Raw genomic sequence first — 27,791 nt, forward strand, 5'->3', positions numbered from 1 at the left:
AATTTTATGAATAATACTAGTAAGTCTGTATAATAGTCTTCAAGACAATGGGCTAGTGTAATAACCCTTGGTTTGTCCTTTTGAAATCGTTATGAATGAGATTATTCATAGCATTCAAAAAGACATTAGATAGGAGACAGATTTTTTTATTTATATCATATTTATGTTTGACAGCTAAAAGGTAAATATAGTTTATAGATGTGTAGCACATGTAGCAAGCCTAGTTAAAGCGTATGACTAACAAATAAACATAAAAAAAAAATCCACTTATCTATAATAAATAGGAATTCAGGGGTAAATTTAGGTTTAAAAAAATAAAAATTGAAGAAAAAAAAGCTTTAACCTTTTTAGACATGGCTTCTTAAATATTAGCTAGTAAAGAAAAAAATCAAAAACACCTTCACTGCCACAAGCCCACCAGCGACCCAAGTGTTGTCTTTTATTGTAAAGCCACCTAGGTTGTCCGCTGTCAAATTTAACATCAACATACAACTAAACCTTTATGGCTTGGAGACCATAATATTTAACATAAACCATGGAATAAAAAAAAATTCTCTCACTGTGTGGTATTACACACACTTAAACAACTTGGGTCGCCAGCAGTCAATAAGCTAATAAAAATAATCAATTCACAATGTTTAACATTCAACTTTTTCATCAATGTGGAACAGAAATATAATATTTTAATCAATCATTTTTTTTTATTTTAAACAATTTTTAAAAATATATCAAATATAATAATAGTTAACTTTAATACTAATTATTTTAGTTTTGGTTGTCATTCTTGAAGAAAAAAAATTATTTTTTTAACTTCAATTGATTTCTTATTGATTTCCAACTTGATGGAAACTTTCGAACATCACACTCGTATAAACGATTTCCTTTAAAGAGAGCTTTAATATCAATTACATAAGAAGATTCTTCAATTTCACCATATGTTAAATATTTCTGAAATACACAAACCACAAACATTTAAATATTATAAGAATCTGGAATAAAAAATTACATCATTTTCAATTTCAATCATTTATAATTGCTTTCAAGATAAAAATAATAATCTGGCTCAGCAACAAAACCAATTCCAAAAGAAAAATGTTCAAAATTGTTTTTATTATTTTTTATTGTTTATTAAAACAATGGTTTATATATTTCATAAATATGCTATTCTAGAATTTGCATTTAGTTCCAGTGCAAATATTTTAACATTTAATTCAAAGTATATGTAATGACATTGAGTATATAATATTTAAATTATACTCAAGGGTAGTAGGGTACTTTTTATAATTAAAAATAAAGAAAATTAACTTCATCACAATTTATAGCTTAAACAAATCATTAAAAAATTAAATTAATTTCAGTTCACCAATATTAATAAACATACCTTGGTAACATTCATTTCAAATGAATTTTTCTGTCGCGTTACAAACTGTCTTAGATTTGATAAGTTTCTTTTTGAAAACCATCTTTTATGTACAATCTTTAATATCATTGGCAACAAGTCAGATAAATTCTTTTTTTTATATTTTGCTCGAGTTTTACTACTCTCTTTCAAATTCTTGTAAATATAATCTATTTTTAATACCAGAAATCTATATAAAAAAAAAGGTTAGTAATATTTATAATAAGTTTCAAACTTATGTTACAGTTACATCAACATTTTCTAGCTTTGTCTCGTATACACATGAAACATCACAATAATTTATTAGTGTCATAGTTTTTGTGAAAATACATCAAAGAACATAGAACAATGAATATTTTTATGATTCGCCATTGCTATCAAAACATCAATGGCATATCAAAAAGTTTTATCAATCTTTTGAGAGACTCCTCCCATTTTTATTTAAGTATTGAAACTGTTTTCTTATAATTAACTAATAATTTTTTTTTAATGATATGTCATTACTAGGGCCCGGACGTTTATGCACTAAAAACTAACGAAATATGTATGCACTTATAGCTTAAAAATCCTAATATATGCGATCAAATATGCCCTTTTTTTTTTAATATGAGGAAAAAAAATTATTAGTTATGAATTTATGAGATACTACTCACGGTTTTTATTTCAATTTCTTTGACTAGTAATTAAAAACATTATTTTATTGATTAATATTCATTTTTAACCATTACAATTCACATTTAACGATTTTGATAAATTCCCAAATTTGAACAATATATTTTTGTACACCAAAAAGCCCCGCTCCACATCAATGGAATAAATTGGTGCGTATTTATAATATAGTAAACTATCACAAGAAAAATCTTTATTTAAATTATCCACTGTCATTTCTTCTTTCAGCATAATTTTTGAAATTTTGGATAATGTTTCAAAGCCCAGATTCTTTTCAATAACTTGTTTAAATTTAACGAAAATATCGTTATCGTGATGAAAAATACTAAAACTTTTCTAAAAAATAAACATATTGTTCATTAGACGTTATCGGGCCGCCACTGTCGTGGGGTTATAACAGATCTTTTAGAAGTAATTTATTTTGTCAATTACATAATATTTGACTTAAATATGCAGTTAATAACAAAAAAAATTGTAAAATATGCAAATACATAAAAAAAACCCAAAATATGCATTTATATGCAAAATAAAATATTGTGTTTGCATTTATATAAGTATAATTCAAATTTGTGGCTGATCTAGCAATTTTTTAGTCCATTCAGTAAAAACATGCAAATGCATGAACTTCCGGGCCCTAGTCATGACTATTTTACACATAAGAAAGACAAATATAGTGAATATTGATGTTTAGCCGTCCCAACTAAAAAACATAGAATGTAATACTTTTCTTCTGCAGTTCCTATAGGTTGACTTATACATTCGTGATGGTAAGTTCTTGTTGGTAACAATTGAGGATAAATAAACACAGGTTTATCATAATATAGCATATACCCTTTCACGTTTAATGGTAGTATGACATAGTCACTGAAAAAAACAATAAAAGACTTGATAATTAATTTAAAAATGAGTCAAATAACAATTTTTTTGTTCATCAACAGCTATATGAATGTATTTAAAGTGCCACACATTTGTATCAACATAACCCTCATTTATTGGGTTGTTAATAATGAAAATAAAATAGTTATGGCTATAATCATTTAACCTACTAAATTAATTAATTACCTATTAATATCATTTTCGGTAGATTTAAATTCAGTCCAATCTCGAATAAACTTTAAAGAGGAATGTGCGTTAATTGGTGCATACGTTTTATCTTTACAAATATCTTTTATTAGTTCCTAAAATCAATAAGTATTTAGATTAATCTTAATGAAATACAAATAAATTAAATAACTTACCAACATAATTTTATATTTTCTGCAATTATTTTGGAACTTTTTTGACATTGTGCATAACAAGTAATTTTGAGTTATTAATTGGACATGTTGTGTGAGTTGTTGTTTAAATAAAATAATTTGTTTTTGTGTCATTATATTTACTTGATTATTTATATTTACATATTGAGGAACTATAATTGTTATCACAGAAACATCTTCATTACTATTTTTATATTGTTGGCCTAACTGAAAATGATCTTTAAATGTTGGTAAAAGAAGTATACATACGCTTTTCAAGATTTTCATTGATACTAAGTAGACTATTATTAAATTCTGAAACATTAAATCGTTTATTTTTTTGTGTGTTATATCTGGCCACTTCTATTGGTTCTGCATAATTATTCGTAGAACCATTGGTACTCGATTTCCCATTAGAATATTTAAACATAAACACTGGATTAGATACACAATTTGTACGTTTAACAGCATTCTGTAAATAATAATCATACAAAATTATAACAATATAAATTAAATCTAATGAAACATTTGATTGTATTACAAGAAATATATATATATAAATATAATTACTTTGTTATTTAAAGAAAAATTAGTACTTGATTTCCCATCAGCATAGTTATTTTGAATACAGGCATAAGCAGGAATAGATTGACTATCATTTTTAGGTTTAACAGTATTCTATAAATAAAATTAATTACTAAAAATAATATATATTAAATATTATAAATTAAATACTTTATCATTATCATTATCAATTTCTTTGATATCGGTATTAGTTTCAAACGTTTCTACACCATTGAATTCAAGGAAGCTTTCAGTAAATTCATTCAGTTCATTCATTAAATCATTATACTCTTTACGAGTGACCTTAACTGATTTATCAATACGAAACTCTTCTTTATCAACTATGTAAATCAAAATTTATTTGATCATTAAATATCACTTATTAAAAAAAAAAAAATATAGGCATAACACAATAATATTATACTCTTATTTATCTTAATTATTACCATTAGTAAAATCATCATCGCCAAGAACATTATACTCAGGGTCATCTTCCCCGTCGTCATTTTGAACAGACTCTAAAACAAAGCGATAATATATGAACACAGAAATAAATACATTGATTAATATGATGTGTGTTAAAATATACATTAACATTTCTAAAAATAATCTATAAACAAAATATAGAAATGGAAAATTTGATTATAAATATTTTCATACATTCAAAAATATTAATAACAAACCAAAATTTGTTGTTAGTTTATAACTATTAGGACAGTTTTAATATTTGTATGAAGTTACATGTGTATTATTAAATTACATAACAAAATACATACTAAAAATGCTTAGTATAATGTTTAAGTAATTTAATTTTGATTTTAAAAGCTAATAACCATATCAATCATAAGTCCATAAGTATATATACCTAAAGGTTTTGTAAATTCACTAAGAAACTCCATCCATTCATCGTTTTCACAAGCGGAATCATACATATCCTCGGTTATATCTGGTGGTATAAAAGCTTGTTCAATAATTTCTAATGGAGTATCATTTAAAGAAAACTTAGACCTTGTACGCATTCCAATTGTTTCCTAAACAAATCAAACAAATTTTGAATACTGTTAGATTGGTTCATACAACATGCATATTTATTATTTTGTACCTTAACATTCACATCAACTGCAGTTGTATTATCACTAATATCTAGATCATGTTCTGTATCAATTGATTTATTAACTTCTCTTATTTTAAATTCATCATCGTCGTATTCATCTTCTTCCTCCTCAAACATTTTGTCTGGATGATACTCTTCATCTTCAGAATCATCAGGAAATTCCTTTTCAATCAATGATGTACATTCTGATAAAATTGATTGTTGTTGGTTTGTAGACCATTGATGAGCAGTTGGACAAGCATTTAACATTTCTCTAAAATAATCAAACTAAATGTATAATGTTTATTATAATACTTAGGTACATAATATGTTTTTTAATGTCTTTAAAAATGTATAAATATAGGAAAACATTTTATAAGATGGAGTAAAAAACACTAAAATTATATACACTAATTATCATTGGACCTATTGAAGATTCTAAAATAAAATTAATGTTACCTTAACTTTGCTCTTGTAAATTTTGGTTCATACAAGCAATTTGCATCTATATTATCATCTAAAGTTTGTCGCAACATTGTAGCAACGTCAGCATTTGTAATTACATTCTGGAAATAAAAAAATAGTACATATTTATTATAACAGGCCATTTTTAAAACCAATTTCTACTTAATTTAAATACAAATTTCTAATCAAAATAATTGTGTAGGTAGTAAAAAAATTGAATTCAAAATAAACAATTTAGAAAATTAATGTTTTAGAAATCAACATATTATGTAGTTAACTGGCCACAAAACAATAAGCCCTGTTTTTTCTACTTGTTGGATACACATTTTAATACGTTATTTAACTTTACCCGTTCGTATGAAAAAAAAATATTTTCAAACAAATAATTTTACAATTAAACACAGATAAGTACCTTGATAAGATTCTTGACATTTGTTTTAGTTAACTTTCTCTTCTTTGCCTTATCATTCAGTATTTTATCTATATCAAAATTTGACTCTATTTGACTAGCAACTATTAATGCATCTAATTCCTTTTCAGCTCTGTAAATCACATAAACAATAAATTCAATGTTAGATTTAAGACATATTTATTAGACATATCTAGGTATGCAAGTATTTATATCTAGGTAATATAACTAGGGATGGGCGGTAATGAATAATTTGTACTTTTTAATAATAAAATACATGACCGAATAACATTATATTTTTGAAAATTATTCGGATGATCTGTTCTATGTAGCATAACATTATATAGTACATTTGTGATTCATAAATAATATCTATCAAAGTGGATATGATGAATCCACCTTGAAATCTATCAACAAGTGCACAGCAAAACATCTAAAATGATAATACCATCAGTATCTATACAATAGTATAGGTATTTGTCTATGGATAAAATAACTAATATAAGTGTGGTTCTTATTTAGATTACAGCCAGTAATAAACAAGGATCTTTAACTACATTATGACACAACACCCATAACATATATTTATAGCTATAGTATAGATCGCATACTTATCAATATTTAATAACATCTATTAAGAAGATATGACAAGCTTTGTCTCAGTCTTACAAATGTATGCATATACGTTCTGAATAATTCATTTTACTCTGCTATGTTAAATCTTAGACTGTATTAAACTATTATCAAATTTGGAAGCAAGAATATTATCTAATCAATAACATAGATTTTCTTTTTATACTTGAATTTTAAAGTGAGTCATGAGCATTTTATAATAGCTTATATTTGTTTCAATTCACTCTAAGATTAAACATAACAGCGCTAAATGAATTAAGAACATACAATTTGTTATGTTATGCGTTTGTAAGACGAAGACAAGGCATCAGACAGATTTACCCGCTTAAGGTGTTCTCCCTTGTGTTCTCTCAAGCTTCTAGAATATGAATTTTGGCATTTCCACACACTTATACAGTGAAAAGATATGTACAGTAGACGAGGCTCATAAGACTCAGGAATACTATATCGCTTATAAGACTCAAATTTTGTAAAAATAAATCATAGAAAATAACCTTTATGTTGGTTATTAGTGAGTTCTAACTATGGCATATGGTATATACTATATATGTACAACAAATTTTATTGCATTTCAAATTGATTGCAAATATAATTGTGTATGTATGTATTGTATTTATTTAATAATGTGTAAAAGTATCAAAATATAATTAATAGGTAATTAATTAAAGTTTCCGTTTGCTTATTTCCCACTTCGCCTAAAAGATTCAATAGTATATAATTCTCACTTTTTGCTGATTCCAATGCGAGTCTTATAAGCGGTGTCTACGTTAGTATAGTCTATAGCCGACAGTTATTAATATTTCTAATGGATAAATATAAATAAAATAAAGAATGTATACAGGTTCAGTATAACAAATTGCATATTATGCTGTTGGTCGGTAATATAGAACCATGTATTACACTGTTACTTAGACATAATTTTTAAAAATGGAATCATAGTATCAAAGAAATGCAGGAACCTAAATGTGGTATCATTTCAGAATAGTTATAAGACATGATTAAAGCCATAATGTTTTAATCTGCATCATGAACAATAGAATCTCTCTAAATTCATGATCTGTATACTTGATTTTAGTTTTGTTTACAACTTCTGGACAATAAACGCATACTATATGTTTAACGACAAAATTAAGATTTGTTTTAGTGTTTAAATGCAACAATAGTTGTAAATACATACGTCTGTTCCATGTCGTCATATGGTTGATTGGCCATTTCAACAAAAATAACAACTATGTTATTTAGTAAAATAAATCTAAAGGTGTTATTACACAGAACGATTTCAAACACTGTGTGTGTAGACTCGCATCAGAATGCCGCACTGAACAATTCGCATGATAGAAACGAAAGAATCGAAATGGTTCTTCAAGATGATCTAATACAATTAACTGACTGTGTCACTGTGGACATTATTATAATATATTATTCTACACTATAACTTATGTACAACTAATATTAAAATATAAATCGTTGGTTCACTGACAACTGATAACTAGACTAATGATTAGTGAACAAAATACTACTATCAAACTGGAAGTGATAAGAATTTTACCGGATAATGATGAGGGATCGAGAAACGATAAACGTCCGAAATGAAAAAAATACCACTGACTATGGCTGTTCCATCTACAGCCGTGCTGGTGTTAGCGGTGCAGCTGAACTGCTGAACGTTTTTATCAACATTTAAAATATTACCATGTTTAATACATCGGGGATTGGAAGCGGTGATTTAATAAGGAGTCGTGTATAGGCAATTCGATGTCTTATACTCGTTACGCAGTGTGAGTAGATACTTTCGGAATCCGTCGTACAGTCTTATGGCCCGGACACACTATTCACACGCCACGTCTTAACATGCCTTTACATACCACGCCGCTGTAAAACGTGTTAAGCGGCGCTGTAATCTAATCTCTAATGATGGTATTATTGAAATTAATGAAATTTGGTAGTAATTATAAGTATTAAAAGCGGGTAAGTAAGTGGATGTCGCTCTGCTGTACAGCAGTTTACAAGTGGGTTACTGTCATGGATGTTATTAAATTTGAATTCAATGATATATCATCATTGTATACGAAAAACTATTCTGATCGGAGACGAGTTTTCAGTCTTGGATATTTTATGCAATATTAATTATATTATTTTAAAAATAAATTAGGTAGTAGGTACCATTAAAATAAATTCCAAATTAACCAAATAAATTCATTGTGTTACGTGGAACCTTGTTTCAAATTTTTAACCCTTAGCGCCTTAGCTATAAAAGTTAAACATTTTATACATTTTTAACAACTAAAGAATTTGTACATTTTCAATTCAACAAATTTTGTTTGTTTTTTCCCGTTGCTTTTGAAAACTATTGGGAATTTCGCTTTTGGAAGATTTACTTTCGAACTGGAAAAGCTACTGAAGTTGAAAATCGAAGCATTATTTCGACAAGTTCTCGTGTACACAAACACAAAAAAAAAAAAAAAAAAAAACACACACACATATAGTAAACTCAATACATTCTTCGCTCCGCTCAGAATCTAAAAAAACAACTTTATAAAATCAATACATTCATCGCNATATGAAATTTTAATAAAATAAAAAAACACACATCATTGTAAAATCAATACATTCATCGCTCCACTCAGAATCTAAAATAGTATAAAACAATTACCGAAGACTGTCAACCCCGAGTGCCATCCTCCACGGTCCCTGACGTGTAGTACCTATATTATATAAAAAAAAAAAAAAAAAATAAAACACACACACACACACACAACATAGTAAAATCAATACATTCTTCGCTCCGCTCAGAATCTAAAATTATTACTATTTATTAATGTAAATTATTATATTTATATGCCTTAATAATATTACAATTTTATAGATTAAATTATCAAAGTACAAGCCAAATTACATATCTTTAATCTAAGTTTTCATTTTATTTTCAATTATTATATGATTAATTTTTATAATTTCCTACACAAACTACTTTAAATTTTTAAAAATAAAAATGTTCAAATTTTGTTTGTAAATTGTTCAAATTTTTAATAATCTATTAAAAATGTAATACTTAATTATGCACAGCTAAAATTAATAATACTAATAAATAATAACACATTTTGTTTACTTTTAGTATTATTCTATTCAAAATGTAAATAATTTATGATTTACCTTAACGTAATGTTTCAATGATGAAATTAATGCTTCACACACTTCAGGTACTATGAATGAGATGGATGGCTGTGATATTTTAAATAAATAAGATAGGTCCATGAACGAATCGCCCGATGCCAAGAAACGAAGATTAACTGCCAATCTCTCATTTATGGATATAGGTACTCGAAAATTTGTGTTCTGACGTTTTATTTTTGGACCGATCATTTTTAAAATATCTTCAAAATCAGTACATGTCATCCGTAGAAAATTTTGAAACGCGCTACGAATACCTTCTCCTGGACTAAAACCTATCACGTCATCCTGGATGTAGTCTGCAAGCATACGATTTCCATTATATTTTTGCTTCTATCTAAACTTGCTCTTGTCCAAACTCGGCGTTTTTTTTTTTTGGTTCGTCTTCACTAACTAAAATAAAAGCTGCTGCTGCTAAAATAATATCTTCATCAGTAGACATTTCTTTATTACTAAAATGTATTTTATATTCATTCAAATAATAAATTAACTACAAAATTTAACTACACTACACGACTAACGAAATTCAACTGATGATGTGGCCACGTGGGTCCGGAAAATAAATAAATTAGTTTTTATAAATGTCGAACGTATTTAATAATAAATCTACAAATCGACATCATGTTCCACACGACGCAGTATATTGTCGATCGACTGGTGTCGATCAAGCGTAATATTAAACAAACTACAAGACGTATAATAATATTATATTATGTTCATGTATTATTGTGGTATTATAATATTAATATTGAACAATGATATCAGAAGGGGTAGCTGCCCTGGGCCCCGCTCCTTTCGTGGCATTTGGTGATTTTTAAGCCTATAATTTTGTTTTTCAAATTAAAAATAGAGTCAGTGGCGACGTGTGGGTTTTTAATATATAGTTATCGGAATGTCTACAATAAACGAGCGAGAGTTAAAATAAATTAAAATGTCTACATACGATACCGACGTCCAAAACAATTTAGATGTTAAAACATTACATTTTTTTTTTTTAATTTTTGTGTAAAACTTATATTAACTTATATTTAAACTTATATTAACTTATATTAACTTATATTTTTATATGTACCTTAACATTTAAGTAGAACATATTTTATTTTAATATGAAAAATGTATCCAATAGAGTATATAAGCAGAATAATATCTGTAGCTTAATGTTTTAAGAAATAAATACATATTGAAGAGTACCTATACGTTTGGTGCTTAAATACTTTGTTTAATTGTGCACCTACATAAAAAATATGTTTTTAGGTAAGTTAAGTAAAATAAAGAAAAGACGTCATACTAGTACCTGAGTGGAAAGAAGCTAGAAAAATTATTTTACCTTGCGATGAAAAAATTTGCCACGCAAAACCTCCCGCCAGCGCTGAATAATGTTATCTATTAGCATTGGGTATATGATAAGATTTTCGGTTTCCACGACTGTCTATGGGTAAATTTAAAGTAAATAAACACTATTTAGTACAACTAGAACATTTCAGTGTGTGAACCTGAAATCATATACGATGTAAATGATAAATATAAATTATAATACGATTTTACTATATCTAAGGTGTGAATATTCCAAACATTAGCGAGTCGAGACCAGTCGGAATATTGTCATTACTCATTAGCTACTCGATATCGGCATTCAGCATAACTATGACGTCAACCACGTAGGTACTAAGAGATAGTTACTTACCAATAAATTATATATATATTATATATAGCTGTTAATTATTAGTTCGTGACGTCAATTAGTGACAATTACATCTGGTTAATGACCAAAATCATGAATGAAGACTCCACACTTTTTCCAAAGTATAGCTGCTGTTATAAATAGCTCAACCAAAATCAATTATTTGAAAAAGTATCTAAACGCATTTACAAGGCACACAGCTTTGGGTGAAACATAAGTATCTGACATCTGTCAAACATTAAAATAATAATACCAAGCCGTGGTTAACTTTATTGCTTAAGCACTAAAGCTTTTGGTCGTTCAAAGTTCTACTTTTCCAAAATCAATCAGTTCAGCCTATGAAATATAATAGGTACAATTTCACAACTAGGATTTCTCAAACATTTATTTTGTCAACTATTAATTTTTATTAAGATTATTAAAACCACAAGATTTATTTTTAAAAAAGCATGATATTACAATCAAAAATCAATGGTTTACATAAAAAATGTTCCAACAATAGTTTATAAAAAAAAAAACTATGAGCTATAGCACAATATTTTTGGCATGTTGTAAGAACAATGCGACATATTAATAAGATTGAAACCATAAGATGTATTAACAAAACATGATATTACAATCAAAAATCAATGGTTTACATAAAAAATATTCCAATAGTTTATAAAAAAAACTAAGCTGTAGGCAGCACAATTTTTTTGGTATGTTATAAGAACAATACAAAAATAAAAATATAAATAATAAGAGTAAAAAAAATTAAAATTAAAAATATAAAAATAAATATAAATAAATAATATTATAATAATATATATATCATTTTTATTATATTATTTATTATATAAATTAATAATTAGTATGTAGGTATAATAAAATAGCCCTGGGTAATTGTATAAAATAATAAATGTGAGTAATGTTACTTTTATAATATTTAAACAGAGTACAGAGGAATAGAGGATGATATAGTAATATGTTAATGTCCCTAATACAATACATTTGATAAAAATATCGTTGTATAGATAACTTAGTTGGCTGTTGTAGAAAAATAAAAAAACATCAGATGATAAACATATTAAGCACATGATACACTCATTGATACTAATTACTAAGAAGGTATGCGTTTTGGAATTATCGGTTAAAATGTTTCATGTTTGGTTTGGGTAGTGGAATCGACCGCACCCACTTAAACGCTTATTGTGGCATCTACAATTAAACCTAATGTGATATTTTAACAATGCACTTCAACCGGACCCTCAAAAACGCATACCTTGTTTTATAGAAATGTAAAATACCACAGTTGCAACTTATACATCATTAAATATTTATTAAATACATACCTACATCATTAGAAATATGTTATTTATGTATTAAACTAGGCATGATCAATGTATGAATAATTCATAACAAAATTATACAATTTATTAATTTTTGGAGAAATAGATGTATTTATTTCAAAATGAGTTTTTTCAAATTTGTTTTTAAAAACGTTTACATCTAATTTAATGAACTCTGGAAAATTTATAAAAAAATTGAAAATACTTTTGTTAATCTCTTCGAAATTATTTGTGATATTGTCCACAATTAACTCTGAATCCGAGGCTTTTACATCACGTTTCCCTTTGCCGTATTTAATGCTCATATAGTCTTGGAGACGACTAAAATCCGACGTAGAAATATCGACGAAATACCAATAATCGAAACATATTATAGTATGGATATTTTTCGTTACAGTACTCATAAGATGTCCGAGAGGTTTTCGAAGCCCGTGTATTGTTCCGGATTTTGACCGTACAATAAGCAGTGTTTGAATATCGCAGACAATATTATCGGTGTCAATGTTCGTCGCCTGTATTGAATAAGCCTGAACTGCATTGTTGGATTCTTGGAAATCGTTCACACGTTCCGACGATTGCTTCAATGTCTGATATTTTTTCCAAATTTTAGAATATTTTGTTTTTACGTGATTTAATTCGTCGTACATATCACCAAATAACGATCGAGTTTTCATTAACGAACGTTCGGTTGTATCTAATTTGTTTTTTAAAAATGCGATACTCACTGATTCTGATGTTTTTGGGTCTACCGTGAGTGCCGAAGTAGATGGATTTTGATATTCGTTTGGATAGGACTCTTGACTTAACAATACATCTGACGTTACACGTGTTGAATTTAAAGCAACTACGGGTTCTTCGATTAATTCGCTCTTGACTGGAAATGTTTCAAGTGGAAATATTTTGAGTGGATGTGTTTCGACTTGGTCAATTTTCCAGATATTTGGGTTATCACTTTCTCCAAAAATAATACAAAACACTTTAATATAAAATTCATCGCTGATCAAGGCAACCATTTTCAGGAACAGAAGAGGGTGATAGTATGTACCGTTCCAAATTGTTTGGTACCCGTCGAGTTTTACTATTGGAGATTTTCCTAAACGTTCAGCCATATAGTTCGAAATACTTTTGAATGATGGAAGTCTTTCAAAATCGATTATTTTGTTTTTGAAATTAATTTTACAACAGTTTGTGACGTTAATCCATACATTTTCATTTATTACTAAATCAAGTCCGGAATGTTTTATATGCCATAGTCCTAATTGAGCGTTGTGTTCTAAAGTAACGACAGACTGTTGACAAAGTCTTAATAAGCGACTAAATTGTAACTTACGACCACAGGAAGAGTTAAAATATCTGATGATAAATGAGACGGAGTTGATGTAAAGTTCCTCAGAAGTTAGTATACACGCATATAAATACACGATTGGATGGTAATATCTACCAAGTGCATGTGGGTATGGTCCGTTATAAAATGTTTCTTGAATTTTTTCCTTGTATGTTCCTGCAAATACTTCAGCGAAAAATTGAATCTCTTGTCCATGGTTTTCTGTGTTGAATACTATCATATTTGCTGTATTCAAAAATCCAGTACACTCGTGTATTGTTACTTCAAAATTGTAAGCAGCGCAATGCACGAAATTTGAACAGAACTTCATATTTGAAAACATGACGGACACAAATCTATAGGCTTCTTACAAAAAATTTATAAAAATTAAAATAAATCGTATTAATTTGTATAGGCAGATGACACAAGGTTACAATAAATCGGGTGCGGACACCGAACACATACGGGATATAGATAGGACGAGATACTGACGAATATTCTGTTGCTCGCACAGGTATCCTGCAAATATTGTATGCTTCAGGTTAAGTGGGGAAAAATATAAGGGGTCGTTAAAATGCCATTAGTGTCAACCACCAACCTTACCATGTTAACCTGTGACCATCAAAATACTATTTGCTTTCAAGATTGTTGAATTTCCTGGTGGTTTCAAATTCAATAGTGAACCTTCCTGTTTTGTTATAGGCTGCTAGGTTGTTTACCGTCTAGAACGAATAAAGAAACTGACATTTTATAAGACAGTTAAAAACATTCAAGCATATAATAATGATCCTTACAAGTTACAACTCTAACAATAATTCCTCCCAAAATTAAAAAAAAATACTAATTCAATTGTGTATTATATGTATATGTATTTATAATACTCTGTTTTGTTCAACATACTTGAATAAAGTGATTCAGAGAATAAGCTTTTAAGAAAGCGTAGATGACTAAAGAATGTTATATTGAATTCCTAAAACTGGTAATGCCAATTTATATTTTAGTAGCTGTTGGTATGTTTGTATTATTATTTGTATATTGTATTTTAAAATTTAATTTATTTGATCATAATTATTATTAAATTGTATTAAGTAATATAACTAATACCTAATCTAACTTTTATTTTAAACATAGTAATTATTTTTAAGTAATATAATATTATGTACTATACATATTAATTTATCATCGATAAATTAAAATATCAACAACAGATTTGGAAAAATAATAATTGTGTTTGATAATTTTATATTAATGTAAAGACCACTCTTGACATCTGACGGACCACCTTTCACATATACCTACATAATTACCTAACTATTTGTTCCCCTATGGATTTCCATGCGGTCTCGAAGAATGCGAAAAATCCGTAACCAACGAATGCCTAGGCATCGTACGTTGACAAGCGAAAAAACAAGAATCTGTGCGTGGACGCCTCACGAGTGAGTGCACTATTTTTTATATTTTTTACGATAATTCAGCAAAACCAAACCACATCAATACATCATCAAAGTGATATGGTCCTATTTTAGAGTGCAACTATATAATATTATATTCAATCAACTGCATATAAGAAGCTTGCAAAATGTATAGCCATACAAGAAGATGGGCAGTTTAAAAATGACTGCCATCTTAATTTCTGAGTATGTGTGTTTTGTAAATCATTATATTTATTTATTTATTTATTTATTTATTTATTTAAAATTTAAACACAAATTGTTATATACATCCATACATATATTACATATAGTTATAAGAACTTTAATACGATAATATGATATGGTCTTTGCGGGGATCAATTGATCACATACCTAAATGAGTGACATTTTGGAGCTAGGGATACTTGGGTGGCTAAGCCTTCCGAAATATAGAATTAACCTCACTAAACGCACATTATGCTCCGTAAGTTCATTAATGTGGGCCTAAATAAAATATTCATAAGCCCATCCACCTAAATGTATAAACTTTGCTGACGAGAGTTTAGTCATTTTGCTGTCATGATCTTCAGAAATCGCCTTCATAAATATATGGTTATTGAAGGCTATTGTTTTTCGATGTAATTTTCAGAACTTGTGATAAAACGGCTTGATGTACCGAATAAAATAAAATGCACCTAGTTCCTATAACATAAGTCGTTTTTTAATAGCATTTAAAACTGCACTGTCTGTTTGCTACACTCTGTAATTAAAATGTAAATGTCTGATTAAAAAAAATGTGGGAGAAAGGTGGGTTAGGTAGTAATGCCTGGTAAAAGGTGGTATGGCCATTACTGGTTAGGTTAAATACACATATGAAAATAATATCATTATTATATATTTATAATTTATGTATAAGTAAGTGAATTATGTACTTACCTATATTTGTTTTTATTTAATAACAAAAATTAAATAAAACAAATACAAAACTATTACATAAACAATATTATATATAACATAAAGTGTTCAGTGTATAATAGGATCCGGTAAGCAAGCTTGTGTGGGACCCCAGGATTCTTTAACAATTACAATTTTTATTAAATACATTAATTAATTTAATTTTAAAACTATTTGTACTTAAGATATTTATTATTTAACAAACACACTTTTAAGGTAGTATTTTAAAAGTATAAAAGGATAGAAATATTGATTATATGAAAATGACAATGTAGGTATGAACATTTAGAAGCTTGTTGTAGGAACCAGTTTGTTAAATTTAGTTTAGTTATAACATGATTTGTATAATCACTTATTTCACAAGGTAGATTATTATAAATAATTAGACTAGTATATTCTAAAAAATAAGATTGAGTGACGGATTTATGTTCATCTGGGGTGATGATATTATTAAATTTATCTTTGGTTTTAAACTTATGAAAAATGGGTTTAATTAGATTATATTTTACTAAGAAAGTAACTGTTTTTACTGTTAGAATATTTGATTCCTCAAACAATTAATAAACTCTTAATATAGATCCAAGTTGTGTAAAGGTGCAAAAGAGTTCCCTGATTTTTTAAGCCATTGAATTGATATTTTAGATTGAGTGACATTTGTATCCTTAAATATTTGATATTAATATTAATTTTTAGTATATTGTTGCAGGACTGTGAAATTATAATAGTTTTACTAATACTATGTATAGTTAACAATAATATGTTTAATAAATTTATGTTTTTTAAATTTGTAGTGGTATTGTTCTATGACTCACTTAATGTTTTAAAATGATTGTATTTGTTAAAACAAGATATTAACATTATTAGGAATCATATGTAAAGATTTGACAGCATTTATAATAATGTTAATTAATGTTTAAGTATTTAAATGTAAATAAGTAAAAATTTAATTTAAATTTTCTTAATTTAAAATTGTTATCATAATATGTATTGTCTATAATTATAATTTCTTCAATTTTCATAACTTAGTTCTTGTCCTATGAGCTTAATAATTTACAATTATTGTTTCAATTATATGTTCGTTTAGAGTTTCAGTAGGGTACCACTTATGAATTCGTTTACTAAAAGTGTCTGTTCCAAGAGTGAAATTGTTTGTCGTAAAATGGTATTTTGTTTAGCTAGTGTAATATTATATTAAATTATTCAATTTGTTGTCCAAATTGTTAAATCTTTGCTTAATGTCGGATTTATGGGCGTGAAGGCGATTATGTAAGGTACCTATCTAATTTACCATAGTTTGGTTTGTTATGTAAAAGGATACTTTATTTTCTAGTTTTCTACAATTCTCACCTTTCCGTTTACTGTTATCTGACCCGAAAAAATATTTTTCTACTTTGGTTAAATATACACATTTCAACATTTCGAGTGCCAGTGTATTGATTATCTAGCACATTATGCTATAGATAAGGTGTATACATTCGGCATTGTCGAACCCACACACTGCTTGAAAAACGAACACACGGAGATACCTGATTCAATAAACGACCTTTGGTTATTAAAGCCACTGACTAATCTTATTTCGTGATTAAAACCCACTGAGAGAAACACTATAATGACACGAACTGCACTTATTAACTCGCTGACAACCGTACAGCAGTACAGCTGAATCAATATAGTCTCATTCTTATTTTTTATCATAATAATTTTGCACTGTCCTTCGTAATTGTGTACTTGACGAATGTTCTTGACTTTTTTTTACGCAGGTATCAATCTTTTTAACAATATAATATTTTATATGAACCGTATTATTGAACTCCAATACACTAAGTAAAAGACACTATTATATAAGTACTCACGTGTCTCGCTAAGCCAGCCTCAATATTTAACTGTTATTTTTTCACAGGTATGGTGCTACAGAAAAAATATTGGACCAAGATTAAAGGCGCCTGTTGCATAGTGGTAGCATGCGTCACGGCCCTGGTTAAACTAGTGTCGAAGTACGTCGTTGGCACTTTTTCGAATTATTTCGAAAATCCATGCAGTAAGTCTAATCAGCTTTAATATGATCGAATTTCACTCGAAACGATCTCTCTGTAGTTCATTATTATTATAAAATTATAATCACGCAACAGTTGGTATAACCATATCATAAGAGTCCACTGTGCAAACGTAAAATATACAGATAATTTAACTGTTTAAAAATATTGTGATTTACAAACTTTTAGATTGGATTATATGGATTTGTAAATTGTAATTTGTAATATTTAACAAAAGTAAACGTGAACCTGTCTATTGTTATTTGCTCTACTTACATTTATGTTAGTTTCAACAGAATATTGTCTTATATTGTTGTTAATAAGTAATAAGTGATAAAAAATATTTATTTTTATTTTTATAGATTGCTTTAATTACAAATAGAGATTTCTTTGTTAATTATTTGTTAATGAATATTTTTTCGATGTTTGTTGACATTAAAAACATTCCAATAATGTAGGCAATTACATCCGGTAACATTGTTTACACTTTATAAACATTGATATAGGTACCTAAGCTGTGTCCGAAGTCGAGAAATAATTTGAATTGCTCTTCTGAAGTCATAAAAAATCATATACAAATGATATGTAATTTTAAAATTTGGTAAACCACAATTTCTCACTTATTTATTGTAATATAAAGTTGAATTTTAATTTTTTTTGAAAACATTAATAGCATAATATCATAATTTTACTTTACCTATAATACCTATTATATACCTAAGTATTTAAACGTATAAATTTATATGTATTACTACCTGATCCCGTGCACTTTGTTGCCCGTTAAAAATTCCAACTCTATATGAGACTTGATGGCGATAAGGCGAGCAGTATATTATATATTGAATATTGCCTACCTGCTGTGTATTATTGAAATAATATGTTTTATCTTTTATATTTATTTTGATTGCGGACGCGCCGATGAGCGACTATAAGCGCAACTCGGGCACCACAGTAGGCAATGTGCGAAAATTCAATTGTATGTATGCTTATACCTGATCTGCATTACGAACACTGCAGGCAACCAATAAACAAAAAAAAATAACCATTTCTACTAAATATATTTATATTTCTCCTATAACCAATAGCAACCTTATATAAACAAATATTTTCTTCGTAAATATTAAAATCTCTGCTTGAGCAACTCCCCGGGTCGGACCTATCGGTTCCAATAAATTGTGAATCTAAACCATCCAGGATTGTGTCTTGTTAGATAATTAAAATAAAATAACCTAAAATTCTACTCGAGCAATTTTTCTGGTAACGCCAACAACGAAAAATGGAAAATGAAGTCGTAAAAATCGAATAATTATAATTCATAAAGATAAAACCTAAATCTTATCTCTACTATCGACTATTGTGTTCTATGTAAAGAGAATATTACTGATATAAATAAAATCGAACGGGATAAAAACGATACGAAAATTATCACTTTACAAAATTTAAACTTTACTTTACATAGTGAAACTGTGAAACATAATATAAAATATAATATATAATAATAACTAATATTCAATACATGACATATTTCTCCATGTTGATCCATTTTTTTGGTGTTGACCGGGTGCAACATTTTAACGATTAATCATGTCATATAAACAATTTTATAAGCTAAAGCTTGCTTTAGCTTTTTCAATTAGAAAAAACATTCCGGAACTCAAAACAAAAATCATCGAAAAAAATGTTTAAAAAAAAATTTTAAAAATAGGGTTTTTCCCTTTGAGCCAAATTGGCCCAGCCGTTCACAATTTATGAATTGTTATACATTTTTGGCTCCATTTTTATATATATAGATATGTCTAATTTCCGATTAACCTAATTATATTAATATTTAATAACAATAATTCAACAACAGTCTGGGGTGTATTTATGGGGGTGACTGAAAGGCTCACCACTCAGAGGAAATGTTTGGGAACATTTTTGAAAATTAAGATTTCATATGGTATGTTGATGGTGTTATAATATTTGTTTTCCATTATTATTATACTTAAAAGATTTATCTTAATATAAGGACTCTAAGCTGATCTTTGTTGTTTTCGTTTTATAAGTGCGTAACATAACAAATTTTACACTCAGTAGATCACGTTTAGCTCCGTAAGTTAAAAATTAGAGAGAATTGACCTCTTGTAAAATTTAAACTTAAGGTATTTTAATTTTAAAGCGAGTTATGAGTTAATTATTTGTAAATCTTAAAACATAAATAACTCACTTTAAAATTCAAATATAATAAAAAGCTTATGAGTTGTCTTAGATAATAATCTTACATTTCAATTTTATAAGTGGTTAATTCACTCTAATCTTTAAACAAATAGGGCTAAGTGATCAAAAGTGATCTGCTGAGCATAAAATTTGGTATATTATGCACTTGTAAGATGGAGACAACAAATACAGTGTAGCGTCCTCTTAACAGCTCAGAAGCCTCAACCAGATCAGGAGCAATACAACAAGATACCGGTTGTCAAGTCCGTTGAACTCACAGTATTATGAATAAGAATTGAATTAAACTTAAAATATTTTTAAAATAAATTAAGAAATAACTTATATAAAGGTACTAGGTAAATTATAATTTAAAATTTCCCAGAATATTTAATAATTAATTGTGATTACTGATTAATATTGAGTAATTAAAATTATTTTTCTATATTATGTAAAATACCTATAATAGATGAGTATTCAGCAAAAACCTTAGTAGTTCATAACCGGTATTTAAAAGTTTCTAGGGAGGCGTAGTCCCCGTAAGCCCCCCCCCCCGCCACCACTATGTTATTATATTGTGATAACAACCCTGGTCTCTCCTATACACAGAATTATATATGACTGCAGTTTATAAAGAAAATAATCAGATTTATAGTTCATATGGTTGTAACCTTTATGCATTAAATTTGATTTAGATGTGATAATAGTGTTTTAAAAATTAGACATAGTGATTACAATAGAGCCAGTTTACTATTAATATAATTGACGTTTTGGTTTTTGGATCGAACAAAATTGTTTGTAGAAGGTCAAGGCTTTACTGCTTAAGTGGATGACCCAAAAAATGATCATTTTTTAGATGCTCAACGAAAAATATACAAAACAGTTGCGGATATTCCAGGACCAAGGTCCTTGCCTGTATTTGGAACCAGGTGGATTTATTGGAAATTCGGTTTGTATAAACTGAATGCCGTTCATTTGGCGTACAAAGGTATACTATGACAATAAAGCAAATTATAAAAAAAAATGATATGATTATTTCATTCAGGGCCTACACTCTGCAGTTACCCATCCCGCCTGCGATTGAAGGGAAAACATTATAACCTACATATAATAATTAACCCAATAATATGTATACACTATACAATGAAGTAAAGCAACTAATCTAACATTTATAGGAAATATTCATAATGATAAAATATTACACGTATTTAATTATTATTAAATTATATTAATTATATATATTATTTAATTATTAATTTTTTAATAATATTAAGCAGCAAATTTGATTTCGATTACCTAGACAGCAGTATATCTACAGAATAAATTATCTTAGCCTCTATTTTTAAATTATTATTAGGACGACGTACTACCATATATGTGTTGCCTCCTTCTTACTAACGCATTAAAATGTACCTATGTCCAACAGATCTAATTTGTGTTGTTAACTCAAATATTAGAGTAGATTCAATACTACGTATAAAACTTAAAGATAAGAGATATCATTATCTGCATTTTTTTGTTGGTTTTTACAATATTTTAATTTTTAAGTTAGTTAAATATATGAGCACATATTATGTAAAATATTAATGTTTGAAAATGTTTATAATTAATTTAAACATTTAATATCTTAAAAAAACCAACGAGAAAACACAGATAATGTTCTAAAACTGAAGGTTGATAACAGGTCAATTCACTCTAATATTTATAGGCTAACAATACAAAATTGGATCTGCTGGACGTATATACATATATTATATTCTAGTATATTTCAGTAAGACTGAGACAAATAGGTGCCTAATGCGGGCACGATCTCCTCGTTTATTATTACACAGAATACACTCGGTTTAGTGGACACTGGACGCTATCCATGCATTTGTTGTCTCCGTCTTACACACGTACGACATAGAATATTTTCGTTCACTATAGTTTCAATAGCGTGCTGTTAGTTTTGATATTTGAATGAATTGACCAAATATCAAAGTTTTAGGTAACAACATTATCCATGCTTAAGCGTCTACGGATTTTTGGATATTTTCATTTTCAAGCGAGATATAAGCATTTTTGATTTGTGTTATTTCACATAAGCGTATCTTGCTTGAAAATGAAAATATCGAAAATCCACCGACGTTTAAGCATAGATAATGTTCTTATTTACAACTTTGATAATTGGTCAATTCATTCTAATGTCAAAACCAACAGCGTAAATTGAGGGGGGCTCAAGGAGTCTTAGCCTACCATAAGACTCTTGAAGTCACCCCCAAATATTTCCTAAATTAACCTCGTATAAGTATAACAAATTATGTTAATAAGTGTTAATTTATACTTCTAGCCCACCTCCCTCCCCCACCAAACCAAAACAAAGTTTACGCGTTTGGCCAATATTTATTGAGATAGATCATTATATTTCATAAACCGGATAACATCAGTTATCAGTTAATTAATTTGTTCACAGACATGTTTATCCGGTATGGGGATATTATTCGCGAAGAAGCATTGTGGAATATACCAGTTATAAGTATCAAAAACAGAGATTTCATTGAATGTGTACTTAGACAAAGCGGAAAGTACCCTATCCGACCCCCAAATGAAGTAACAGCAAACTACAGAAAGTCCCGACCGGATCGCTACACAAATACAGGGCTTGTTAACGAGTACGTAAATTTAATTCAATGTATTTAATTTTAATTTCACAAGAACGCAGGTGAAGTTAAATATTTAAAATTTACGCATAATATGATTATAAAATGTGCTTGAAAATGAGAATTCAATGACATGAGTAATAATTATTATAGAATATAATTATGAATTAAACTAAGTATTTTTGTTTTGATAAATGTAAGTTCGTCGGAGTTATATATCATTTTTAGCTACATACCTATGATTGATATGAAACATCGAATGTGAATTGTTTAATCGGTTGTTGGCTTCATCACACTCGCAACATCTAATACGGCTTTAAAATAAAGAATAATTTTTCTTAAAAAAAATGTATTTTATTTTAGATTAATCTATGTTTTTTTCCTTTGATAAATCATTCTTTCAATTTTCATGCATTTTTCTATGCAAAATAATTTTGATGTTTCACATCTACTATAGGCGTCCCACGATGGCTCTTTTTTATTTTTATTTTCAACATAATAATAATATAATCTTTACGTGCACATCTATATTTATCTCAAGTATGTAAACCGTACACGTGTTGCAGACAAGGTGAAGTTTGGGCTAAGTTACGAAATAAATTGACACCGGAACTTACTAGTCCTAGAACAATAAGATGTTTTTTGCCAGAAGTTAGCCAGCTAGCAGATGATTTTAATAACCTAATTTTCCAAGTTAGAGACGACAATAACGTGGTCGTAGGATTCGAATCGTATTGTAACAGAATGGGATTGGAGAGTATGTGTGATCATCGATTGGACCATGCAGGTGGCAATCGTTATGCAATAAGCAATTTAGTAAGTGCTTTTTCCACGAATTGTAGGCACTTGTACATTGATTTTGGGCAGGAGACTTGGATTTTTGGACGGTGAGGTGAGCGAAACGGCTATGCGCCTGGCAGACTCCGTGACCACTCAGTTCCGAGCGTCGCAGGAAGCGTTCTACGGGCTTCCACTCTGGAAATTAATACCGACCAGGGCGTACAAAAAATTCGTAGCTAGCGAAGACGCCTTATATGAGCAAGTTCAACTTGTAGAAAAAAAGTCATGATCCGAATAAACAAGTTGCTAAAATTTTGAATTTTTCTAGAATTGTGTCCGAAATCGTGGACTTGGCGTTGATCGACGAGCAACAGTCTTGCAGTGACGTACGCAGCGTATTCGTGTCCATACTACAAGCATCAGATTTGGACAACAGAGACAAGAAAGCCGCTATTATCGATTATATCGCCGCAGGAATCAAGACAGTAATATAATATCATCCGGCAGTATCGTGTACCAAGGGGGGAGATTAGGGTTTTGACCCCTTCCATTGTTGCATAAAGATCCTTATTTGCGTATTTGGTACTACCAATATAATTCATTTAAATGTATTATTATACTTATAACAACCCCCCTGCATTGAAAATTACTGAGCACGCCACTATCAAATTGCATGTTTTATTTTTATAGACAGCCTTTTCTTTTACGCAAACGACAATGTTATAACTAATAATAAGCAATAATAATAATATAGTCTACTTCGTGTGCTGCAATAACTAAGCGCAGTCTTTAACAATAATAAACAATGCATACTGCATAATACCTACCTACTGCAATTCTAACAAACGACTAAACAAAAACAATGCATTATAATATTACACTTCGGTCTATCTCAAACTATAAAACGAGTAAGTCATACCTATAGGTAATCTTCCGGAAATGAGAAGGTAGAACCAAATCTATAGAGGTACAATGTATAACACTTTGAAATTTTGAATACATTTTAATAAGTTTTAACATATTACTTTTTTGATTATAATTAAATTACACATACCTATTATTTACCTATCTAGAATATTGGTATCAATCGATATTATAATTTATAAGGCTTGGAAAACATCCCAAAACTATGCCAATCCCCACAAAATCGGATATCCATGAAGCAAATGATTTTTTCTACAATTTTGAAATGAAATCCAGGAAAATTATTTAAGTATTCGATTTTGTGGTACAAAATTTCTATTAGGTAATATAAACGCATACAATAAGAACTGTCGTATTTTCCGTGTAAAATGTGGTAAAAAATATTGCAGGGCGTACCTTCAGCAAAATCAATGTAATTCGAACATTTTGAACAATATTCAAAACAATCATAACATAATTATTATTAATATAGAATATGAAGTAGTGTAGCGAATAAGTCATATATTTCCATAGATATGTTTACCGTAAACTAGCGTTCTTAAAATATTTGACCTGCATTTAAGTAGCCCACCGTGACCTGCAGCGAATTTAAAAAGTATATAGTGCTGCTTTATGCTTTTACTTTTAGATTACAATAAACTGACGTTGATTTATACTTGCAAACGAATCAATAATTAATATAGAAATGCAATACAGTTTTGAACACACGTTTTTTAGTTGGGAAACACTCTGGTGTTTTTATTGTACTTGGTCGCCAAACATCCAGAAGTGCAAGAAAAGATACACAACGAGTTAACATGGTTGGCTCCGGCAGGTACGCCTATTACCGCTGAACATATACACAAGGCTACATATTTGAAAGCATGTATAACCGAAGCTCACAGGTAATCGCGTTAATATCATATAAATATAGTTATTGATCAGCTTTTTGATTCGTATCTCATTCTACAGGCTTAAACCCACTGCTCCGTGTATTGCAAGAGTGTTGGAATCAGAAATAGAATACGACAATTACCGATTGCCGCCAGGGGTAATATTTTGGTGACAAGTTTTTTTTTATATTTATTAACTTTCGAGTATATACGAACATTTTTTTTTAACTTTAAACCTGGGACGGAAACCAAAACCAGTTTTTTATATTAACAGTTTTGCTCATCGATTTTAATAACCAAAATAAATAGCTTAGGTATTGGTTTTCGGTTTTAAAAACTGGTTATGAAGTATTACGGTTTTGGTTGTAACCAATTCATATACGGTTTTTTTGTATTAAAAAAAATTGTATTACAATTTACAATACCTACCTAATCATTTGTGTTCGTTGGTAGGTACTTAATAGTACGTTTACTATATGTACATAACTTTTTTCGGCCTACAAATAATTTAAAACAATTAAAAAATCTTATATTTATTATTTATACCAATCAATAAGACTGTACTGTTAGACTTGAAATAATAACATTACAATTGTAAATGTTTTTAACTTCAATCTTTTAGTTTTTATAGAAATAAATTATATAATAATAACTTTCTCAAACAATATGTTAAATATATAAAAATTGTAATCATATTAGTTATATTACATAGCAATAATAGAACATTAATAATATTCTAGGTTATACTTATAATATCTAATTTATAGTTTATAAACTTTAATGTTGTATTGAAATTTGAAATTATTAATTCAAATCAATTTTTTTCACAAAATGTTATGCTCCAATTTAAATCACACAATGCCGAATACTGCAATATTTGTGCGATATCAGCTACATATAAGCAATAAACTAATAATATATAACTATCGACACCATTATGTTATTGAAACGAAATTACAAGTATCAAATATTACATTTCAGAATCGTGAACTAAATAACTGATAATTTAAAATAAATAGGTAGGTATATTTAATGTGTATGTATGATTATCAATAGTACTACGAGTTACAATGACTGATTGACTTCTGACAGTACAATATATATTAAAGTAATAAGAATGGAAAAAGTGAATCAAACTAGTTATAATAGTAAATAATTACTTAACACTAAACGCTATAAATTATTCTGTGAAAAAAATCAGTTATGTATTCATGTATTTTAATAAAATTGTAACATATGGTGTTACAGGACAAATAAAATTAACATCGTAATTCAATTTATATTTACTTCACAAATAAAATTGTATAGTCTAAGTATTTAACCGTTATATTCTCTGAATATCGACGCTCGTCTTATGATTGGATATTCCTAAATAACATGAGAACCATTAACCGTTAAATATAAAAACCTGTTAAAAAACCACCAAAAAAAACTATAAAAAAAACTGTTTCGGATTTAGTTACCATTAAAATAATCATTGATTTCAATCTCAGGCTTTACAACTAGTATCTTGTTTTATCGCTTCCGCTCTGCAGGTTATGGTTAAGATACATTTTATAAATTTAATTTGGTTATTCGGTTAAAACCAATTTTTCTAATACCAGTTTCTATCCTTGCTTTAGACCGTCGTGTTGTTGCACACAGGGTTGGCTTGTTTGGACGAAAACAATTTCAAAGACGCTACCTCATACAGACCGGAAAGGTGGCTGGACGAGTTAACGAAAAAATCACCGTTCTTGGTCGCACCGTTTGGTTGTGGCAAACGAATGTGTCCGGGGAAGCGATTTGTACAATTAGAACTCCAAATTGTTTTAGCAAAGGTCAGTAAAATAAAACATTTACATCGGTTTTAAAATAACAACTTCTAAATAATAACTTTGTTTTAAAGATGGTCAAGCAATTCCAAATCGACTTCGAGGGACAACTGAAAACTGAATTTGAATTTCTTTTGACACCCATTAACTCGAATTTTATTCTACGAGATAGAATTTGTTGATGTTATAAAATACTTAA

The 27,791-nt window shown here is 28.4% G+C and overlaps 1 protein-coding gene and 1 pseudogene across 1 annotated transcript; one reads left to right on the top strand and one right to left on the bottom strand.

Annotated features, from left to right (window-relative positions):
• Positions 1 to 321: 321 nt before the first annotated feature.
• LOC111035704 lies at positions 322 to 7,969 on the bottom strand (annotated as a pseudogene).
• A 10,245-nt stretch (positions 7,970 to 18,214) lies between these two features.
• LOC111035701 (ecdysone 20-monooxygenase-like) lies at positions 18,215 to 27,791 on the top strand. The gene is made up of 10 exons (XM_022317425.1): positions 18,215 to 18,375; positions 21,420 to 21,551; positions 23,016 to 23,214; positions 23,769 to 23,959; positions 24,045 to 24,240; positions 24,311 to 24,467; positions 25,624 to 25,790; positions 25,858 to 25,936; positions 27,401 to 27,598; positions 27,667 to 27,791. Exons 1-10 carry the CDS (start codon positions 18,240 to 18,242, stop codon positions 27,772 to 27,774), a joined length of 1,563 nt encoding a protein of 520 aa, XP_022173117.1. The 5' UTR covers positions 18,215 to 18,239; the 3' UTR covers positions 27,775 to 27,791.

Source organism: Myzus persicae, unplaced genomic scaffold, assembly GCF_001856785.1.
Source record: "Myzus persicae strain clone G006 unplaced genomic scaffold, MPER_G0061.0, whole genome shotgun sequence".
Taxonomy (NCBI): Eukaryota; Metazoa; Arthropoda; class Insecta; order Hemiptera; family Aphididae; genus Myzus; species Myzus persicae.